Here is a 19,375-nt window from a genome sequence, read left to right on the forward strand (position 1 = left end):
AAGTAGAATATGGTAAGGAAAAAGATCTACATGAAGCTTGCTCTACCATAAAATTCAAACCCCTCACATTTTATGAGCAGCTCATCAAGTGTTTCTTTGCTCACTCTGGTTAACCTGAAGCCAAACCACCAGGGAACTGAATTTCACTGCCCACTTCTGTCCCATGAACTCAATCCTCCAGGAAAACCCTTAAATACCCCCCAGTGTCACTTACACGTATTCGATGCACAGACTTGTACTTCTCCGGTACTGACAGCTCCCCAACAGATTTGATTATTGCCACTGCTTTATTGTCATCTGGGGGATCAGAGCTGTTGCTGTAAGAACCATTTTCATCACTGTCTGGCATCTCTTCCTCTTCCTCACTGTAGCTTTCATCAGAATTTCCATTTATAGGCAAGTCTGCACTGTCTTCTTTCCTAGGTTCATCCAGCTGAAAAAGCTCTGATAACATGTAGTTTGCTGAAGCAATAATCTTTGCAAAGAAGAGAAAAAAATTGATTCATTTTCAAGTCAAATTTTTCTTCTAAGAGGCAAGGATAGAAGTTATCTTAGAATAAGGAGGACAGAGGACATGCAAAGAGGTGTTTGATAACCTGTAAGTACGGCCTGAGCAAGTTCCCTGGAAGGGAAAAGGATCCAAGCTGATGAGGTTTAGAAGAGAATAAAAACCAATTGGTAGAGAACAAGTACTGCCTGTTCTAACAGCTTCCAGATCACAGAAGACAACACAAGGATCTTATGCAAGCAATAAAAATTAATTAAGGAGATTCCACTGGGATTTTGAAAACCTTTCACAAGCCTAGAAGGAATCCACATTCTTATGTGCCATGCCTCCTCTTGTAATCCATTCTAAATATAACTCAGATTTTTCACATCCCATTTTTGGGACTCATTTTCAGTTGAAAACAGCTTAAATCATTTAGAGACTCTCTAGCCCAACCCACTTATCAAGGCAGGTTGCTCAGAACTGTGTCCAGTTGGGCTCTGAGTATCTGAAAGGATGGAGACCACAACTTCTCTGGCAGGCCTGTCCCAGTTCTCAGCCACTTTCAGAGTAAAAACGTTCCTATATTCACATTTTACACTTTTTATCCAGGATCTGCTCCCAAAGGGCTCTCTGGCAGCAGGAACAACAGAGTGAATGTAATGAGAGATTCCTTTTCAGAGCAGAACACAAGACTTGTGCTGCAATGAGGGGCAGCAAAAAAAACACTAATTAAAAAACTAGCATGGGAATTCTTTAAAAATAGAATCAATTTTTAAGTTTGCTTATAAATTTAAATTCTCTCCTCTGGGAGGAAGAAGTAGCACACTATTTATTACCAGGTTTATGATGGTTACAGCAGCTGTTATATTTACAGAAGAATGCAAGAAAACATTGAATTCTTACTTGAGGATGTCTGCCATTGTCCAACAACTTCAGACAATTGAGGAGCAAGGTTCTGATTGTGCCATAGTGTTTCTTATTCTGGTTTTTCTTCAGCATCATATTGCAAGCAACTCTAAGAGAAAATTGAACAAAAGAGTGAAATCCCTGGATAATTTCTTTGTGCTAGCAAAACAAAAGAAGCTTTTGTAGATCTTCCAACCTTTATGCTGGGTCTACAAGACTTTATCTGCAGAGAAGTTTACATGGAGAAATGGTGAAAAGGAAAAAGTCTGTTTTAATCTAGTGGGACTAACATTTAGCAAGTTTGTGTATGACTGTCATTTGATCATGATTTTTGGTCTGTGTTCTGAATAGAATTAAGTATTGCAGCAAAAATGATAAAAACTCACTTGTACAGCAGAATTGCCACTGGCATTGTAAAAGGGTTTTGGTATTTGTCTTCAGTCTCTTCACAAAGCGTGGTGAGGTCATACAGCTTTACTATGTCACTCCCACTTGCTGAAAAGGAAAATCTTTCATTAATCAACATCACATTACCAACAATCTTTTCAAGCTGATCTAAACCTTCTTACCTTTAAACAGCCAATAGGTGTGTCCTTCTTTGGTGCAATTTGATTTCAGGAAAGATAAGATATTTTGAGCAATATCTTTTATCACTTTGGTAGAAAAATTAGAGTTTTCCAAATTGGGAATATCTTCGGTCTTGATCATTTCATATTTCTGCAAAGAAGAGAAGTTAAAACTCAAGCTTAAGAGGGGTTTGTGACACCAAAATTAATGTATCAGTGTCTCTATCAACAGCTAAAAGAAACAAAGGCTGCTATTATGATAAATTGAGTTAATTTCTATGATTTACTTTAAGCAAGCACATCTTGACTACGCCACTCAATCAAAGCTTTAAGGAGGATCCATTTCTGTCACAAACATGGTGAACGGAGAACACAAGATGAGGAAAAATCAGGGGGAGAAGGTACAACATCTGTTATTTCAATAAAACCCAGTCAGCTGAGGAAAGAACTCCAGGCTACCAGGTAGAACAGAAACACAGCTGCTCTACAGTAAAACAGCATCAACAAACATTCAAAAGCTTGCATCTGTCTTGGCAAGGGAGCACTGCCGATTTCAAGATGTAAGAAATTTCTGATTTCCGCTGTTGCGTTTTTTATTTCTGCCTTCACTCAAACATCAGGGGAAGAAGGAATCTTGCATGCATGAAAGGGAGGGGAAGAAAGAACACACTATTTTTAGATGATTGCTGTAAGCTGTCTAAGATGCTTCTCATTCTGCAACACAGGATTTTTGTCATCTTTGCTCGGAACAGTGTGAAGGATCTGTTATAACCGAGGCAATTTTTGGAGATGAATAATGAATTATTATTTTAAGGCATAATGCAAAGAGCCAGACTTACCTGAACAATTCCATTGACATGAAAGCACATCACAAGCTCTGGTACGTTGCATATTAAGTTGTCCAGCCAATAGTCAATCCCTGTTAGCACATTTATTGGCTTGTTGTTATCCCTAAAATAAAATATTTCTAGTGTTACTTAAATCTTTGTTTACCCTTCAGGAAATACTAGGGACATTTACTAAGGGGATTTAGGTTTAAGTCACCTGAGAGTGGATGAATACAAAAACAATTATTTGTGAACTGTTGTATTAATGAGTTACAGCAAAACAGATGTGCTGATCTCCCCAAAGGAATATGCTCACATTCCCTCAGCAGTTTGGAGGTTTTGCCCACATTTAACAGGCTTCAGGTGTCACACTATTACCAAGACAATAAGTACTTTTGAAGTTCTAAAGAAATAGCATTTTTAGCTGCAACTAATTATAGCACAAACCTACTCCCAGACCTTCCAAAATTGCTTGCACAGCAAGGTACTGTTAATTCCTAAATATGTCTTAAAAAGATGACAAATACACCAAATGAGCTTCAAGTTTTTGCCCATTCTTTGCCTATGCAGAGGCAGGAACAGGAAGAGTGGTAATGAAGGGACTGACATTAAATTGGGACTGGAATAATTCTGTCTCACTGCTCAATAATATTTTAAGTGCCCAACAAGCAGCTACTGAAACTCAGACTCCCAGGAGGAGAAACATCACTGCTCCCTTTACTAAAAATAGCAAAAAATGCAGAGAGCTAACCAGGAAGCAAAGTAACAAATCAGTCAAGGCTGGTAAAAACAGTATCTATGAACTTCTAAGCTCACCTGAGACGAAGGCTCACAGCAGGGTATCTCCCACCTCCAAATATTGGCATATTTGATCCCACCAACATGTGGATATCCTCAAAGGTCCACAGGATATTACGAACAAAGTCATTTTTAAGTCCCTTCAGGAAGAGAAAACAGAATTGGCCTGTAAATCAGTGGTTATAACACCTGCTCTCCAGGACATTCTGTGGAATTAGGAGACAGCAAGAAGCCAAAGCAGCAAATAAAAGGCAGCACGTTCACAGGAACTTAAAATTGCAGATGCCACAAAAGCCAATTGTACAGGGACTGAGGTTTGCCCTTGGATCCAGTGCAGGCCCACCCTGGAGGCCTTGGTTTAACCTGGGGGGGGGGGTTCAGCTCTCACATCAAGCATACCTGACTGTTCTCCCCATCATTGAACAAAGGAGTCAGGTTTTGTTCTCTGGGGGCTGAGGCCACGTGCCCCACTAGATATGAGGGTTCAAGAGGCACATTTCCCTGTGGAGAGCACAAGGATAAGGAGTGATTCTGCTGCTGAGGTCAAGTCAGCCATTTAAAAAGATATGAACAACAAAAGCACGTAAGGGAAAACCTTTATCTCCAACATTTTAAAATAAATCTGCATTTAACTGCAAAAAAGCCTCTAGGCAGTGACTAGAATGCTTCTTTTCTATAGTTAGCACCAAAATGTTGTATTCTGTGATATTCTCAGAGGCTCTGGGAAGAAACCAGGAAGTATTTACAGGAGCTCCTAATTAACCCAGGGTCAACACCAGATCATCACTGTCCAGAAGCAAAATATCTATCCTGGTTTATTTACGAACTGAAGAAAATGATACTGTGAAAATGCACAACAGTTTCTTTATGATAAACAGTTGCTGAATTGGGCAATAGCTCCTCAAGAGGATGGAAGAGAGAAAGCTTTTAGAAAAAGCTTTCAAGCACTGAAGTATTTCTCCACCTCACACAACACATGCAGTTACAATTCTATGGCCAATGAAGGTTAGAAACTCCCTAAATTCGGCAGATCAGTTGGTAATACTGTGCAAGCACAACTGCAGCATCATTATTATACTAATGCAGACTGAAGACAGCAGATCTTTCAACCTCTCCAAAATTTAATCAATTCCTGTTTTATATTACTCACAAAAGCCACAGGAATAAACAGCTTTCATAAATAAGTTTAGCCAGAATACAAACCCTGAATTAGAGCCTGATACTAATCATAGTTTGCTGCCTAATTGCTGTAAACATCTCCCCCTTTCACTTGTGTAATCTCATGGCAAATATTTTTAAGTACTTAAACAGTGCTTAACTGTTCTCCCTTTTCAGAAATTTTGATTTTCCTCTTCACCTAACAAATTCAGGGCTACCAGAAAATGGGTTTTAATGGAAGATTTAAAAAGAAAGGGCAGAACTTTAGGCTGCTTCTGATTATCAGGATTTTCCTACTTTTAGGTAAAGACACTGATGACTACTCTCAGCCAAAGGCTTTGTTTCTCAAAGATGCTGGGATAAACAGCAATTTAACATCACAGTGACAGAACAAGTATCTGAAATTTGGAGCTCTGAACCACTGGCAAATCTGGAACTGCACCTCCTGCCAAGTTCTCCTCAAGCCTTAGCTCAGCTCTTTCAGCAAAGGGAACTGCAGCAGCACTTGTGAGAACCTTCCCACATCTGTGGCTCTACAAACACTGTGGTGCCACGTCAAACACTCTCCACACCAACCTGGTTAGAGGCACCTGGATCTTCAGATAGCGAGGAAGGCATTTCAAAAGGAGCTGGCCAGGAGGCCCTTCCTGCTTCATCACCCTCACCTGCAACAGGACCCTCCTGGTGCTGCTTGGAAGTGGAAGGAACAGGCTGAGCAGCTCCATCTCCATTAATGCTGACAAGGAAACAGTTACAAGTTCAGCTGACGGGACGCAAACAGATCCATTTTTAGAGTTGTTATGCTTGATGCACCCTTGCCAACAAATGACTTGGCTGATGTGCAGTTAATTAAGTCATGCTGTTCATTTTAATTCTTTACTGTTTCAGTTTTAAAGGAAAATACTTCAATTTCTGTGAAAACATTTCATGTTATTTCCTGAACTCACCCCTCAAATCCCTCTGTATAAGGAGAAAGCAGCAAATAAGACAGACCATAATGGAATTTTAACATTTACTCCAAGAAGTGGTGCAGAATTCAAGTTTCATGCAGACAAAAGGTTACCTGTAATACAAAAATTTAGAAAGTATTGCCTTCTGGTACCAATGTTCTTTACTCTTCTTTTTTCTTTGCCACTTCTGATCAATCAGCCTTTGATAAAATTCTTTCAGCCACGTCCAGTCCCCTGTCTAGGCAACAGAAGAAATATGAAAATCACGTCAAGAAGCATCTGGAATGTAAACCAAGCACCTTATAAACTTACAAATCTCATCCACAGGAAGAAATTCTGAAAATAACTTCAGAGCTGAAGTCCTGAATTAATCATTTAGTGAAAATACAGCGTTTAGGAAAGTTATGTTCTTACTGAAAATTTGACTGAATTAGAAAATCAGATATATAAGAGACTATACAGTAAGAAATACATAAAAAACCCAATCAAATGGTATAGCAATACTGAAATAATTACACAAAAGTGAGACAGAGAATATTAGTCCTACAATACCATGAACACAGGACATCAGATGTAGTTTGCAGGTAAACTGCTACAGAACAGAACACCTTTGCTACCCACATATTCCCAGGAATTTCCAAACATTTTCTTGCTGGCTGCTCTATTTCTGAAAGGATTCATTTTGCCCACGTGCCACAGGTATCAAGAACCAAGTGGTTCACCTGAGATGATCTCATGAAGAGTTCCTGGATATCCAGTTCATCCAGCAGGAGTGTCCTCCCAATTCTGTGCACTGCCATGCTCACGTGGGACTTGCTGTAAGGTATCTTCAGGAGTTTTTTGATGTTCTTGCAGAAGGAAAGTGAAAAGAGAGAATATTCAAAATATTGGAAGACAATGCTCAGGAAATTAAGGCCCAGTCATGTGTAACAGCGACTTGGGGTGACTCCACGTTTAAACACTATCACTCCAAAGATTCCCCCTTCCTTCATCTTCCCCCCAGACCCTCTGGTCAGTCAGGGTCCCCTGTCCTGGCTGTCTCTTCCCAGTTTTCCATGCACTCCCACCCTCCTGCCAGCACAGCTGGATGAGAAGCAGGAAAAGCCTTGGCTCTGTGTAAGCCCTGCTCAGCAGCAACAGAAACATCTCTGTATTATCAACCTGTGCTCAGGACAATCCCAAAACAGTGCTTTAGTAGCCACTGGGAAGAAAATTCATTCTACCCCAGCACACATGGGCAAATAAAACCTGACACTGCCAGGGATTTTAAAACCATTCCCCAAGAAAATGCATTTGCTGAGGGCAGAGAACACAAAGATAAAGAGCCCAAGACATCAGTAGAAACAACACACACATGGCTTAAACACATTCTCTGATTGAATCACCATGACCAGGTACCAAGAAAAATGACAAAAATATGCAAGTAGATGATTTGGATTGTAAACCTTTATTTTCATAGCAGGAATATCAATTCTTTGTCAGGTGTCCAAAGCAATCCAGACAGAGATCTAAGTCTGAATATAAATCTGACAAATATTAATGTGAGTGTGTTTCCTCTTCTGAGAAGCCTCATCTGAATTCTACACATATTACCAGCACCAAAAGAGCTGACAAGCTGACAAAAATCAAAGGAAAGAAGAAGTTGGAGGGGAGCTCTCTCTTCTAGGTAAGAATAGGAAAAAAAAAATCTGCAGAATAACAGTTTGCAACAACATAACTGATTTCAAACACATGAGACAATTACGTTGCAAGACAGATGTCCTTCATTCACTAACTTTAGCTGCAGATTATTTAGAGAACACCAGAGGAAATAGGATTTTCTCTCTACATTTCTTATTCAGTGATCACAAATCCCTTACTTGGTGACCTGTGACTCCTTAAGGGATCTTTCCTTTTCCCCAAGGATCACAAAGATGCCAGAAGCCATTCCAGGATCTTAAAATAAAAGTTTACACAATGTAAGAATCTGAATGAGAGAATTTAAGATGTGTCCATACCTCTGAATCAGACACGACATCCACGTCATTTCCAACTGAGTCAATGAAGTCATAGGCCATCCCAAAGCTATTAAAAAAAATATTACAAGTTAAGACAGTTCCAGTGTGACATTACAGACCTGGCTTTTATATCTATTATATCTTTGAAAGGTTTAATGAAAAAAAAACCATATATTTTTCAAATATATCTTTGAAAGTGCTTAGATCTAATTCCAGGACATTCTAAAACACTTAAAGTTTAGCTGAAATCAAGAAAAATCAGAGAAAACAAAGGATTCTTTTTAACACTGAAAATAAGAAGAGTTCTTCAAGGAGTTTCTCTTTAAGGCATTAAGCATATTAAAGACTTTCATTTTAGTAGTTGTAATTGAATTTTACCTCTTATTCACATTTTCCAGAACTGCCCTACATGTTGTAACAGACACACTGGCTCTTCCTCCACCCTCGTTAAGGAAATTACAAGGTACTTCAATTGAAATATTTCAATGTACAGATCATTCTTTAAAACAAAGCCAGATACTACTAAAATCCAAAACACAGATGATCTGCAAGGTATAGTCTCATTATCAGCCTTTTAATACTGGCACTAGAGGAAGAGATTGAACTGCCAGCCTCTATTTGTCAAACACAGTATCTAAAATAAACATGAAAAATTCATAAAGCCCTGAAAAACATGTTACTCTGCTCTGAAAAGTACAGCTCCTAAAAGAGATGATGAGGATGTAAACACAGACCTTGAACAAACTGTGAAATTTCACTGACTGGCTGACTTGGTGTGAATTTGTTTGTTCAGCACAGGATTTGAGCCTCCTGTTTATGAAAACTCTGAACTCAACTCATTCAACAGTTCAGCAAACATCCACACTGAGAGATAACACTGCTTCCTGGGGGTGTGTGCCCCTCATTTCACCTACAGTGTGATAGAAATACGAAATTCTGCTATAAATAAGGAATTTCATTTGCCATTAGTCAGGTGCAGTTTCTAAAGATCCAGAAAAACCTTAAGTTGGTTTTGCAGGGGAACCACATGCTCCATTTTCACCTGTTATCAAAGGCAGAAGGGCTGGCTGAACCAGTCCAGTGTGATCTGGGCCAATCAGGGAAGAACAAAAAGTCATTTTGACTGTCTGAGGTGTCAACACGCACGTGAGCAAAGTAATAACCAACATCATCAATCATTTACAAAGGAGACAAGATCAGAGCAGAGAGGCAACAACTCAAGAGGAAAAAGTGGAGAATGATTAAAACAAAGCAATATGTAGGTGCTATAGTAACACCTGTACTTTCTACCTGAAATGACACAGGATCCAAGTTCACAATCAGAATTATTCTTTAAGAATAAAAAAAAAAAAAAAAAAAAGGTGAAAAAGAACCAGGTGCTGCTGCTATTTACCTTGAGAAGGGTTTACTTTTTTTGCTGTTGCCCAGAATGCTCGTCCCTGCTGGTCCCAGCTTGGCACTTTCCCGTAACCAGTTGGCAGGAGGCAGCTTCAGGTCTGTTTTCTCCTGCAGACGGGCAAAGGCTGCCTGAGGAGGGGCTGAGGAGTATTTCACCACAGCACTGCTCTTCACCTCATTGCCTCCGAGGAACAGCACCGAGCCCTGGTTTCCAGAGAGAAATCAGCCTTCTGTTTAAGTGTTGGCAATTAGAACTATCAGGCTGGCTTTGTGGGAAGTTATTGTTAATGCTAAGTGAGCAAAATGCAGTCCTGCACTCACCTTCCCCCAGGATAGAGAGTTTCCCAGTTATCCCAACTCGTGTCAAGCATAAGCTTCACTTCAGGAACTATCACAGAATCATTTAGGTTTGAAAAGACCTCCAAGATTATCAATTCCAATCTGATGGATCACCACACGGTCACTCAGACCAGAGCACTGAGCAACACATCCAGTCTTTCCCTGGACACCTCCAGGGATGGGGACTCCACCACTGCCTGGGACAGCCTGTTCCAACACCTGACAACCATTCCCATGAAGGAATTCTTCCTGCTGTCCACCCTGAGCCTCCCCTGGGCCAGCCTGAGGCCGTTCCCTCTCCTCCTGTCCCTGTTCCCTGGGAGCAGAGCCCGAACCCCCCGGCTGTCCCCTCCTGGCAGGGAGCTGTGCAGAATCACCAGGTCCCCCCTGAGCCTCCTCTTCTCCAGGCTCAGCCCCTTTCCCAGCTCCCTCAGGAATTCTCCAGCCCCTTCTCCAGCCCCATTCCCTTCCCTGCACACATTCCAGCCCCTCAGTGTCTTTCTTGACACAACAGCTCCAGAACCAATCCCAGAATTTAAAGCTGGAGCTCGGCAGTGCCCAGCACAGGGGGACAAACACAGCCCTGGTCCTGTGGCCACACTGTGGCTGACCCCAGCAGGTGACAGTGGCCTTCCTGCCCACCTGGGCACACTGAGGTATGACAATGAAGCGCCACCCAGGTCGGCTGCCCACACACCGTGAAACCAGAAAGGCTAAAACGAACACATGACTCCCACCGGAGTTTGTGAAAGTAGGTGTTCATTAACGCCAAGTGCTCACTAACACCAACGTTACCACCAACATCAACATTAAAACTAAACACGCTTCTGCCTTAACAAATAATAACAAATAAGCCTCCTGCCCGCCTATTTCTTTCCAAACACAGCAAAACACGCAGCTGTCACCCGTGGGCGAGGAGCTTTGAACTAACACACGTCGAGGGGAAAAAACAGCTCCACAGGACACCACTTACGTAAATGCGATGTGCTTAGGCATAACAACAACCAACACCGCTCGCAATTAACGCTTAATCATAATTAGCCTGTTCCCTACCGCACTCCGGCCCTGACAAACTGGAAGGAGGATCAAAAACGCCGCTTCAATGAAAACACCTCTGGGGCTGCGTGTGCAGCCACGGCTCGACCCCACCTCAGCCCCGCCACCTCAACTCCCACGGCCCCCCCTCAGCGCCGCTCACCTGCTTGGGCTCCTCGGCGTCTCCCCTCAGCGGGGCAGCGGCGCCCACGGCGCAGGGCTCCTCCATGGCCCGGGAACGGAGCGGGAATGGCCCGGGAACGGAGCGGGAACAGAACCGGGAAGGGACGGCGGGAGCGGAGCCGCTTCCCGGGGGCGGCCGGCCGGGAACCGCCACCTCTCGCGAGATTTATCGAGAAGGCGCGGGCAGGGCGGGCTCTGAGGGCGGCGCCGTGAGGGGCGGGCGGCGGCGCCGGCGCCGTGAGGGGCGGGCGGCGGCGGCGGCGGCGCCGTGAGGGGCGGGCGTGGCGCTCCAGGAGGGATCGGGGAGGCTTTGAGATTGGCAAAGCATACCACCGATCTGTGACCGATCCCTGCCCCAAAGCACGGAGTGTCGCGTCCAGTCGTTCCTTAAACACAAGCAGGGATTGGACTCGTGTGCCTCGCCGGGCAGCCCCTTCCAATTTTTGGCCACCCTTTCCATGAATAAATGTTCCCTAATCTCTAATCTAGGCCTCCCCTGGCACAGTTGGAGACCGTTCGTGGCTGAGCCAGAAGGTCCCCCGGAGCCTCCTTTTCTCCAGGCTTGTTTGCTTTTCCTGGATAACTGGGACCTTAATGAAACAAGTGAAAATTTGATGATGGGCTACCTCAAATTGCAACGTCCCGCCCTCTGCTTGTACACCGAGTTCAACAAAAGCTAAGTTGTGATGGCTTCAGCAAGCCAGTAATTCCGAAATAGTGCCCATGGGATTTTTAATATCTATTATTTTCCTTGTAGATTGTGTTCCTCATTCTTTAAACCACAAGAGGCAGTACACTTGATGACTGGTCACGGAGTACAAATGCTGACTGCCTCTTAAATTGCATCCATATCTATCTATAGCCACATACATCTTTTAATACATACACACACACACACATATATAGATAATGGAATCACAGAACGGTTTGGGCTGGAAGGGACTTTAAATCCCATCCAGTGCCACCCCCTGCCACTCATATATTTATATTTATGTCAGTATAACCATAGAAACCGTGCAGTCACAGAATGCTTTGGGTTGGAGGGGACCATGAAGATAATCTCATTATCCCTCTGCCATGGGCAGGGACACCTCCCACTGTCCCAGGCTGCTCCAAGCCCCAGTGTCCAACCTGGCCCTGGGCACTGCCAGGGATCCAGGGGCAGCCACAGCTGCTCTGGGCACCCAGTGCCAGGGCCTGCCCACCCTCAGAGGGAACAATTTCTTCCTACTATCCAATCTAAACCTAGTCTCTGTTAGTTGGAAGCCAAAAAGGACAAGGACACGGGTGTCATCTTCTTTACAGTCTGTCAAGGCCAAGGAGGCAAAGTCTTGGTTTGTGCTACACTGGCCCCGTGTGCTGCAGTTAAATAGTTGGGATGTCTCTGAGCAAGCACACAAATTCAAAAATAAAAAAAAATCCTGAAGACGCAACCAGGTTTTCTGTAAATATTGGGTATGTGTTCAGGTAAGATGTGTGTACCTGGAAAGCCATTTTCAAAAGAGCAGGAAGTTACGTCTTAAAAATTCTCTAACACCCTTTGGGTTTTCCTCAAAAACAGCTCTCCTTTCCCCAGCGCGTTCCCATTCGGGCTTGTAAAGTGTCACTGCAGTGATCGTGAAGAACCGATTTGTGTTTTTAACATCCAATCCTCCGACGAGCTGTCATTTCCCTCTCCCCCCGCAGCACAGCAGCCGGAGCAGCGCTGCCCGGCGTCGCCGTGGGCTGCGTGGCTCTCGCCGAAGCGCCGGGGCGGCTCCGAGCTCACGGCGGCAGCTGTGCCGGCAGCTCTGCAGGGAGCCGCGGGGGCCGGGGCGCAGCGACCCGGGCCGGCAGGGACATCGAGCCATGGCCAACAACGCGGGTGGGAAGGCCAACGTTCAGCACGGCGCCGACTGGGTAAGGGCCGGGGAGGCCCCCACAGGGCTTCTTCATCCTTCAACTCTCAGAAAAAGCACCGTGCTGGGGGGTGACTTTGTCCTTTAGACAGAAGTGAGTCTTCCCATTTGAGGAAAGCGTGTCCTACGTATACAGAGGAAGTGTGCAAAAGTTCTGGCTTGCTAACTAACTCTGGCTGGATTTTTTTTTTTTTTTTCCCAGTTTTCCAGCAATGCTGGAGGTGTCTTATTGGATAGTTAGCCCTGGTTGATTTTCCTTCTTTCCTGGAGAACTCCAGCCAAGGTTTGCCTCAGTTCTCGTCTCCAGGAGAACACTGTGATCCCATCAGAAACGCTGGGCTGGGACATCTTGGCGTCCCAGAGCACTGTGACACTCCTGGCACAGGCCGTTCCTCACTCTCTGAACTTTTTGACGGGATGTTTGGTTGAGCTGTTCCCAAAATTTTGTGCTTTCAAGCCTGTACAACAGTAGAGGAGTAGCACGGGTGTGGGGGGGTGTGGGAGGGTGTGCGTCGATGTAGTTGTTTTCCTTGGTGGTTATTGCTGCATAAAAAGTTTTCAGAAAGTTCCTGGACATCCTTGTCTTGAAGATTCCTAAAACTCTTGTCTGCTTGTTTTATCTGTGTTCGAATGTCTTTATGGCAGGGATTTGTGTTGTGTGTGTGGGAGACTCCTCATTTTTCCAGACGCCACTAGGTGCTGCTGCAATCCAAGTAATGAAAAACAAACGGGCAAACACTATTTTGCCCACATTTCTGATCAGGTTTATATGTGAGGTTTTGGGGGTTGTTTTTGTTTGTTTGTTTTTGTTTGTTTGGTGGTTTGGGGGTTTTGTTTGTTTGTTTGTTTTGTTGGGGTTTTTTTTAGTTGGCTTTTATTTCAAAGGGTCATAATCTTCATTATTTTCTAGTTTGTTCACGAAGGGGAGCAGGGCGTGCTGGAGTCAACCACAAGCGCTTCCCTAAGACATATACTGGACACGACAGCCGCTCTGGGCACGGAATACAGACAGCCGCTGGAATGCCAAGCTCCGGTGGAGGTGAGTTCTGTGGCAGCACAGCCCAATTCCGGAGCTCTTTTGCAAGTTGTCACTCGCTAAGTTGTGAGTAAGAACAGCGCTCAGGGTCGTAAAGCGGAGCAGTCACAGCGGGCTGGCAGACTTTGTGCCTCAGGGGATGGAGTGGTTGCTGCCTGCGCTGCGGAAGAAACATATTTCCCCGTTACTCACTTAGGATTTTAGTTGCTCAAAGTCCTGCTGTATTGTTGCTGATTTTCTCTTTTATTATCGAGACACCGAATACATTACGATCAATCTCAGCCCGCAGCCTGCGTGTAAAGCCCTGTAAGAAGGTTTAATGGAAATTTGATCAGCTGTTTGGCAGTGAAGGTCGGAAATTCACATAATTCACACAAAGGAGTGTTCTTTTTGATCGTTAAAAAGTTCGAAGCTCCTCATTTCAAACATTTTTTAAGGCTTGCTTAAAAACGAGATTTGTGAAATTTTGAAGGATGAAAGGAAATTCAGTGTTTTTTTAAAATCCCAAGTATTTAAAATGTTGCAGTGTTGTAAGCACCTTTTCATGATCTTATTTTATCATCACACTGAGCTCTGCTTTACCCACCCACTTTGTGCACAGAACATTTTCTATTCTCATTTTCTATAAGCACAGCAGTTACAGTGGGTTCACTTCACACGTTTTGCTATAATGAAGGGCAGAAATGGGCTTGGAAGGAATATTTAAAAGGAAAGCTTGGGACTACAGAGAAGGAGGATATAGTCTATGAGTATACACCGTGTTAATATTATTTCACTTTTCTGTGGAACATCTGGCCTTAGCCACTGCCTGAAAAGGAGAACCAGGGTAGAGGGACCTTTTAGCAACAGCAGTGTGACTTCACCTGGTGCTTCATGCCTTGTATCTACCCTCCACTTCTAAACAGAATTGGGGAAATCCTTGTCTGTCAGAATTTGAGAATTAATCTGAGATCAGTGGTCAGAGCAGGAAGATGCACTAAAGGCTAAAATGGGACAATCTGAGGCAGTTTGTTTAGGCACTGGTAACAAACACTATTCCTGAAACACTGACATTAACATTTAAGTGCCGTAGGATATTTTAGTAAATTTACAGACTCAGGAGATGCTTACTTTTAAACACATGTATAAGAATGTATTTGTTGAATTTACTTATCTGCTGAACGACAGTCTGGGTGAATCAGTATGAGACAAGTGAACTTGTGAATACACCTAAAAAAAAGGAAGAGAAACTACCTAGTAAACCAAATATCCTGAGATCTGACCATGCAGCTGACCCCATGCAGGCACATTTTGTGTCTGGTGATTCTTCTTGCTGGATCAGGCCTTCAGTTACATTGATCTTTACAACTCATTCAGGTTCCCCTACTCTTCAAACACCTCCTTTAGACTATGTTACATTAAAACTTGCTCTTTTATTTGGTGGGGAATATCACAGTTGGGATATTGCACTGATATATAACAAACATTTAAAAAGTCAAATGGGTTCAGTGTTTCTAAAGTAGCTCTTTTTGCAGTTGTCCTTTTTTCTTCTGAAACTTGGGTTTCATTTAGAGGCTGGATGAGCATCATGTTCAAGAATGAGATTATAAATTAGTTAAGCAATTAATACCTCTTCCACTTCCCCTGCAACAAGCAGTGTCCATGACATTCAGTTCATAAATCACAGACTAATTCAGTTTTGAGGTCCCTTTTGTAGTTTATTTTAATTAGCTTTCGGCCTACTACTAAATCAAGCAAGGCAATCCTGATATATATCTAGCATTTTGCTTCTTTGCAGACAGAATGTATCGTTTCTTATTTCAAAATTCACACTTTAGTATTAACCATGTATATATTCAGCAAATCCTCCTGATCATTATATTAAAAAAGAAAAATTAAAAGTCCACATTACCCCTATAAAATCATGTGCAGGTGAATATTTAACAGAGGAATATGACTATGCTAGAACAAAGGCAGCTGTAATCTCACAACATAAGAATGAAGACTAATGGACTCCAGACAGAGTTGATGAGAATTCATAATTTTTTTTGCTATAATTTATTTTCTTTCAGAAAGCAGGAAACAACCATTTCCCATTCTCTTCTCATGACAACAGACATGACATATGCAACGCAATCGAGTATTTTGACTTGGTGAGTTACCCAGCACTGAGACAAATCAAACAACTTCACATCTATTGGTCTGCCAGAGATTAAACAGAGCATCTTTTCTGTGCCCTGCCGAAAAAGAAGAAAAAAAAAAAAAGATGCTAAAACTTGTGAAAAGAGAAAAATGTAAATAGCAAAGAAAAAGACACTTTTTATTGGTGTAAGGCTGGGACGTCTCTGGGACTGTCACACAGTCACTGAGAATGGCACGATTCAAAGGGAAGAAGAAAGCCATGATTTGGGTCTCCGACAGGCATTTTCTAATATTCCTCTTTTGGTTTTGTTCCCAGTTAAATGTCCTATTAGTCTACTCTAAGTGATTTGCCTTGCAATGAATTTTTGTAGAGATCTCAGCCACTTCTAATTTGCAGTCCCAAATATTTTATTCAGACTCATCTTTATCATAAATTTCAACAAAGTCCATGAGATACCCACAATATACCTCAAGAATGCATTCTTTTCCAACTCTTCACAACACACCTGCTTAAATGTGTGCTGCAGAAGTCACAACTTTGACTAGAACTTAAATTGTTTTGGGCTTTTCTGTGTGGGCAACAGTTTCATGTTCTTCCATTCCCGTTAGATTGTTGATATTATTCCAGGCAGCAAAAGAAATAGTGCAGTTCACAGGATAATGAGTAAAGGAGGAAGCAGTGAATTGTGATAAAGGAGTTTGTCTGACTTCGGGCTCTGTCAAGCCTAGACTTTTTGGAATTCATTATTCACTGAGGAACCTCAATTTCTGTGCACTTTGGGCAGCGTCCTACAGTTTTAGAGATACTGATCAACCATAATGCCAGCTGAATTTCCTGCGAGCTGTGGAATGTGAAAATCAGGTTCAGTCTCTCCAAGTTTGGACACACAAGGGATGGCATTGAAGATTCAGATTTCATGGTCTGTCTCAGTTTCTTTATTGCAGTCCAAACCTAGAATTATTAACCTATTTCTTTGGGTGCCTCTGAAGATTAATTTAGCAGAGTGTAGCTAAATAGCCTTGAGTAGATGGTGAAATGCAAAGTAAAACTGGTTTATTAGCACTGAGAGGTGGAAGGTCAGCAGATTTCCCATTATGAATGCAACCAAAAATGTTCATACAGGCAAGTCTGACAATATTATTTTTAACTTGCTAAAGATCAACCGTGAGTTCTTGCAATCACTGTGGTAACAGCTTCGTTCACTTCCCAGTGGGGTAGTGACTGTTACAAGATTCATCTGTGAAGCTGTGACTGGAAGTCATATGTTTGCATGAAATTTTCTGTCCTTTTTTCTTTCTTTCTTTTTTTTTTCCTAGGGCATGGGCGTGAGGAAGTTGGATCCGGAGAGGCGGAAACAGAACTCCCACAACCTCCTCGAGTGGGCCAGTGCACCAGACGAGAGCGGCAACGACGACTTGTTAACCATTTACCAGACCTCGTTTGTGGCAGATCAGAGCCCTGCGGGGAATGAGGGCTGCTGTGCCCGGCGATATCCCAAACACCACACCCAGAGACAGTGCACCCCCCAGAAAGAGTGCACCGCCCAAAAAACAGTGCGCCGCCCAGAGAGAGTGCTGCCGCGACAAAGCTGCTCCTGACGAGGACAAAGCCCTGCAGCCGTACAAGCCGTGTTAAATCAGCAAAACACCTCTGACCGACAGCTCCGAACAATGGGGAAGGAATAAACATTTGTGTAAGGTGAACGTGGCAGTGCGGCTGAGTTCATTGTGATTTGTAACATTCATTTGTTACATTCATTGTAACAACCTTACATTACTCTGAAAACATGTTTTGCTATAAAACCTTTAAAGAAGAAGAGCATTTTAAGAGAAAACAAGATTGTGCATATTTTTTAGACATACCTCTGCTAGGAGAACAGAGATAGGGATTGTGCTTGTGTTACCTGATACTGGTTGACCCTCATCTTGATACAAAAGCTCCTTCAGCTTCTGAATCAGTGGCAGGGCTGTACCTTAGGCAGCTGACAGCGCCTGTACTGACACAGGAGCATAATGGAACTGGATCCCCGAGGGATTTCCACAGCAGGGAGCCAAACCCTGTGTGTTCAAGTAAGAGAGAAACATTTCTGAAAGGTTTTGTGGCTGAGAAAACAGGTGACCAGCCACTAAAAAAAAGTAGATAAAAAAGCTGTGCAAAATGTGTGTCCTGTTTGGTTATAGCACAGCAGTTGCAGTAATGAAAAAAGGAAAGAGTGTTGTGAACAGCATCTGTGCACTCAAAAATTTGATTCATGGCTATAAGGGGGGAAAAAAACTCAAGCTGAAGTGGAAGGCTGCATGGAGATTTGAGTTTGGGGTAGACTGGATCTTAAAAGAACTCATGATTTAATAGTTACACGTCCTCAAGGAAGATAATTCAAACCCAATCCTCCAAGCACTCTGCTCCCAGAATATTCACTGATGTGGCATGTGGCAGGCAGTAGAGACAGACCTGCAGATGATGTGTTTTCCTCTTCTGGATCACTTCCATTAATATCAATAAAATAATAAGCTAAACTGTGTGTCTTAAAATAAGCTTGTTGCTGTGCAAAATAATGTTGACTAAAAAAAAATCAATCATAAGTTTATGAGATAATTTCCTTTATTTACAAGATAAATGGAAAAATAAACCCTTGACCCTTAGAATTCCCTGCATTGTAAGAGCTGCCTTGAACATGAGCTCACTTAAGAAATGACATTTCTGCCTTTCAGTGAATAAATACATCTTTTGGTGTCAACATTGGCTGATGGCCTTTTTGTGTGCCATCAAAATAGATGGGATTAGATTCCCCAAAAGTGTAGCATATTTATTAGCACATGTTGAAATAATAAACTCATTTTTTAAATGAAGAGTTCTTGGGGTGCTGCACACAATACATCAAAATCCAGAACATCAATGAACAATGTAAAACCAAATAAAAAGCCAAGTAACATAGTGCTATTAAAAGGAATTGCTTTTTCTCAAAGTAGACATCTGCCTGACAGCTCCAGAGTCAGAATTTCCAGAGCTTTAGCCAACGATTTCATCCCCAAACTTACTGAGAACTGAAGTGTGTGCCAATCACGTGGTGAATGAAGTGCCCCACGCTGTTTGGCAAACTGCAAAGGGCAATCTTGGAGCTCCATCAGAAGGAAGGAACACATTCTTGCCCCATTAGTAATGTTTATCTGTGGTTTAGCATTACAACTGGATGTGGTGAAATAATTTGCTGTAGTTTGTTATGCCTGAAGACATCAATAGAAACACTCCAGATTTCTTTTTCCCCCTCTTTTTCCTTTTTTTTTTTTTCTTCCCGTTTTTGGTTAAACTGTGGATTAAAAAAAGAAAAAAAAAGTACCTGTGGATTAGTAAATAATTTCGGCTATATTGTAATGAAGATTGCAGAGGAGAAACTGAAGAGATCATGAAACCCTTATAAACTGAAATACCCTATGCTGGGTTGAAGAAAACAGGTGATTCCCACATATCTCATGCTCTGCCAGTGTTTCTTGGGTAAATAGCAGGAGACAAAATACACTGAATTTGGAAATGACTAATGAATTCCTCAGATAAATTTGTGTACTTTGGATAGAAACCATCAGTTTGTTTACTCTTGTGATGATAATGTCTCTGTGAGGAAAGTTCTATTGAGTTAAAACATTTTTGGACATTCATTTTGTTTGTTTGTTTGTT

At 42.5% G+C, this 19,375-nt stretch overlaps 2 protein-coding genes across 4 annotated transcripts in view; one reads left to right on the forward strand and one right to left on the reverse strand.

Annotated features, from left to right (window-relative positions):
- EDRF1 (erythroid differentiation regulatory factor 1) overlaps nt 1-10,773 on the reverse strand; it is a 22,885-nt gene extending 12,112 nt beyond the window's left edge. Inside the window, exons 1-13 of one of the 3 annotated variants that reach the window (XM_066190728.1) lie at nt 10,628-10,773; nt 9,086-9,198; nt 7,693-7,759; nt 6,418-6,543; nt 5,809-5,933; nt 5,322-5,481; nt 3,987-4,088; nt 3,606-3,727; nt 2,802-2,913; nt 1,966-2,113; nt 1,783-1,891; nt 1,394-1,505; nt 215-475 (exon numbers count right to left, since the gene is read on the reverse strand). In XM_066190728.1, the coding sequence (XP_066046825.1) occupies nt 215-475; nt 1,394-1,505; nt 1,783-1,891; nt 1,966-2,113; nt 2,802-2,913; nt 3,606-3,727; nt 3,987-4,088; nt 5,322-5,481; nt 5,809-5,933; nt 6,418-6,543; nt 7,693-7,759; nt 9,086-9,198; nt 10,628-10,693 (1,623 nt within the window). In that variant the 5' untranslated portion in view covers nt 10,694-10,773. Of the gene's footprint in view, nt 1-214; nt 476-1,393; nt 1,506-1,782; nt 1,892-1,965; nt 2,114-2,801; nt 2,914-3,605; nt 3,728-3,986; nt 4,089-5,321; nt 5,482-5,808; nt 5,934-6,417; nt 6,544-7,692; nt 7,760-9,085; nt 9,295-10,627 lie in introns of all 3 variants that reach the window. The other 2 variants (XM_066190727.1, XM_066190730.1) reach the window with 2 other exon arrangements.
- TEX36 (testis expressed 36) lies at nt 10,692-18,376 on the forward strand. The gene is made up of 5 exons (XM_066191597.1): nt 10,692-10,856; nt 12,334-12,546; nt 13,456-13,584; nt 15,633-15,713; nt 17,020-18,376. Exons 1-5 carry the CDS (start codon nt 10,692-10,694, stop codon nt 17,299-17,301), a joined length of 870 nt encoding a protein of 289 aa, XP_066047694.1. The 3' UTR covers nt 17,302-18,376.
- Nucleotides 18,377-19,375: the final 999 nt, after the last annotated feature.

The sequence above is a fragment of the Chamaea fasciata genome, unplaced genomic scaffold (genome assembly GCF_029207755.1).
Source record: "Chamaea fasciata isolate MVZ Bird 193981 ecotype frontalis unplaced genomic scaffold, bChaFas1.0.hap1 SCAF_9, whole genome shotgun sequence".
NCBI classification, from domain to species: domain Eukaryota; kingdom Metazoa; phylum Chordata; class Aves; order Passeriformes; family Sylviidae; genus Chamaea; species Chamaea fasciata.

Bases quoted from the DNA above. Each gene is read 5' to 3' on its own strand.
- TEX36 (XM_066191597.1), top strand. From the start codon at position 10,692: ATGGCCCGGGAACGGAGCGGGAATGGCCCGGGAACGGAGCGGGAACAG. The intron at 12,547-13,455 runs GTAAGGGCCGGG...ATTATTTTCTAG, and splicing joins TTCAGCACGGCGCCGACTGG to TTTGTTCACGAAGGGGAGCA. The intron at 15,714-17,019 runs GTGAGTTACCCA...TTTTTTTCCTAG, and splicing joins CAATCGAGTATTTTGACTTG to GGCATGGGCGTGAGGAAGTT.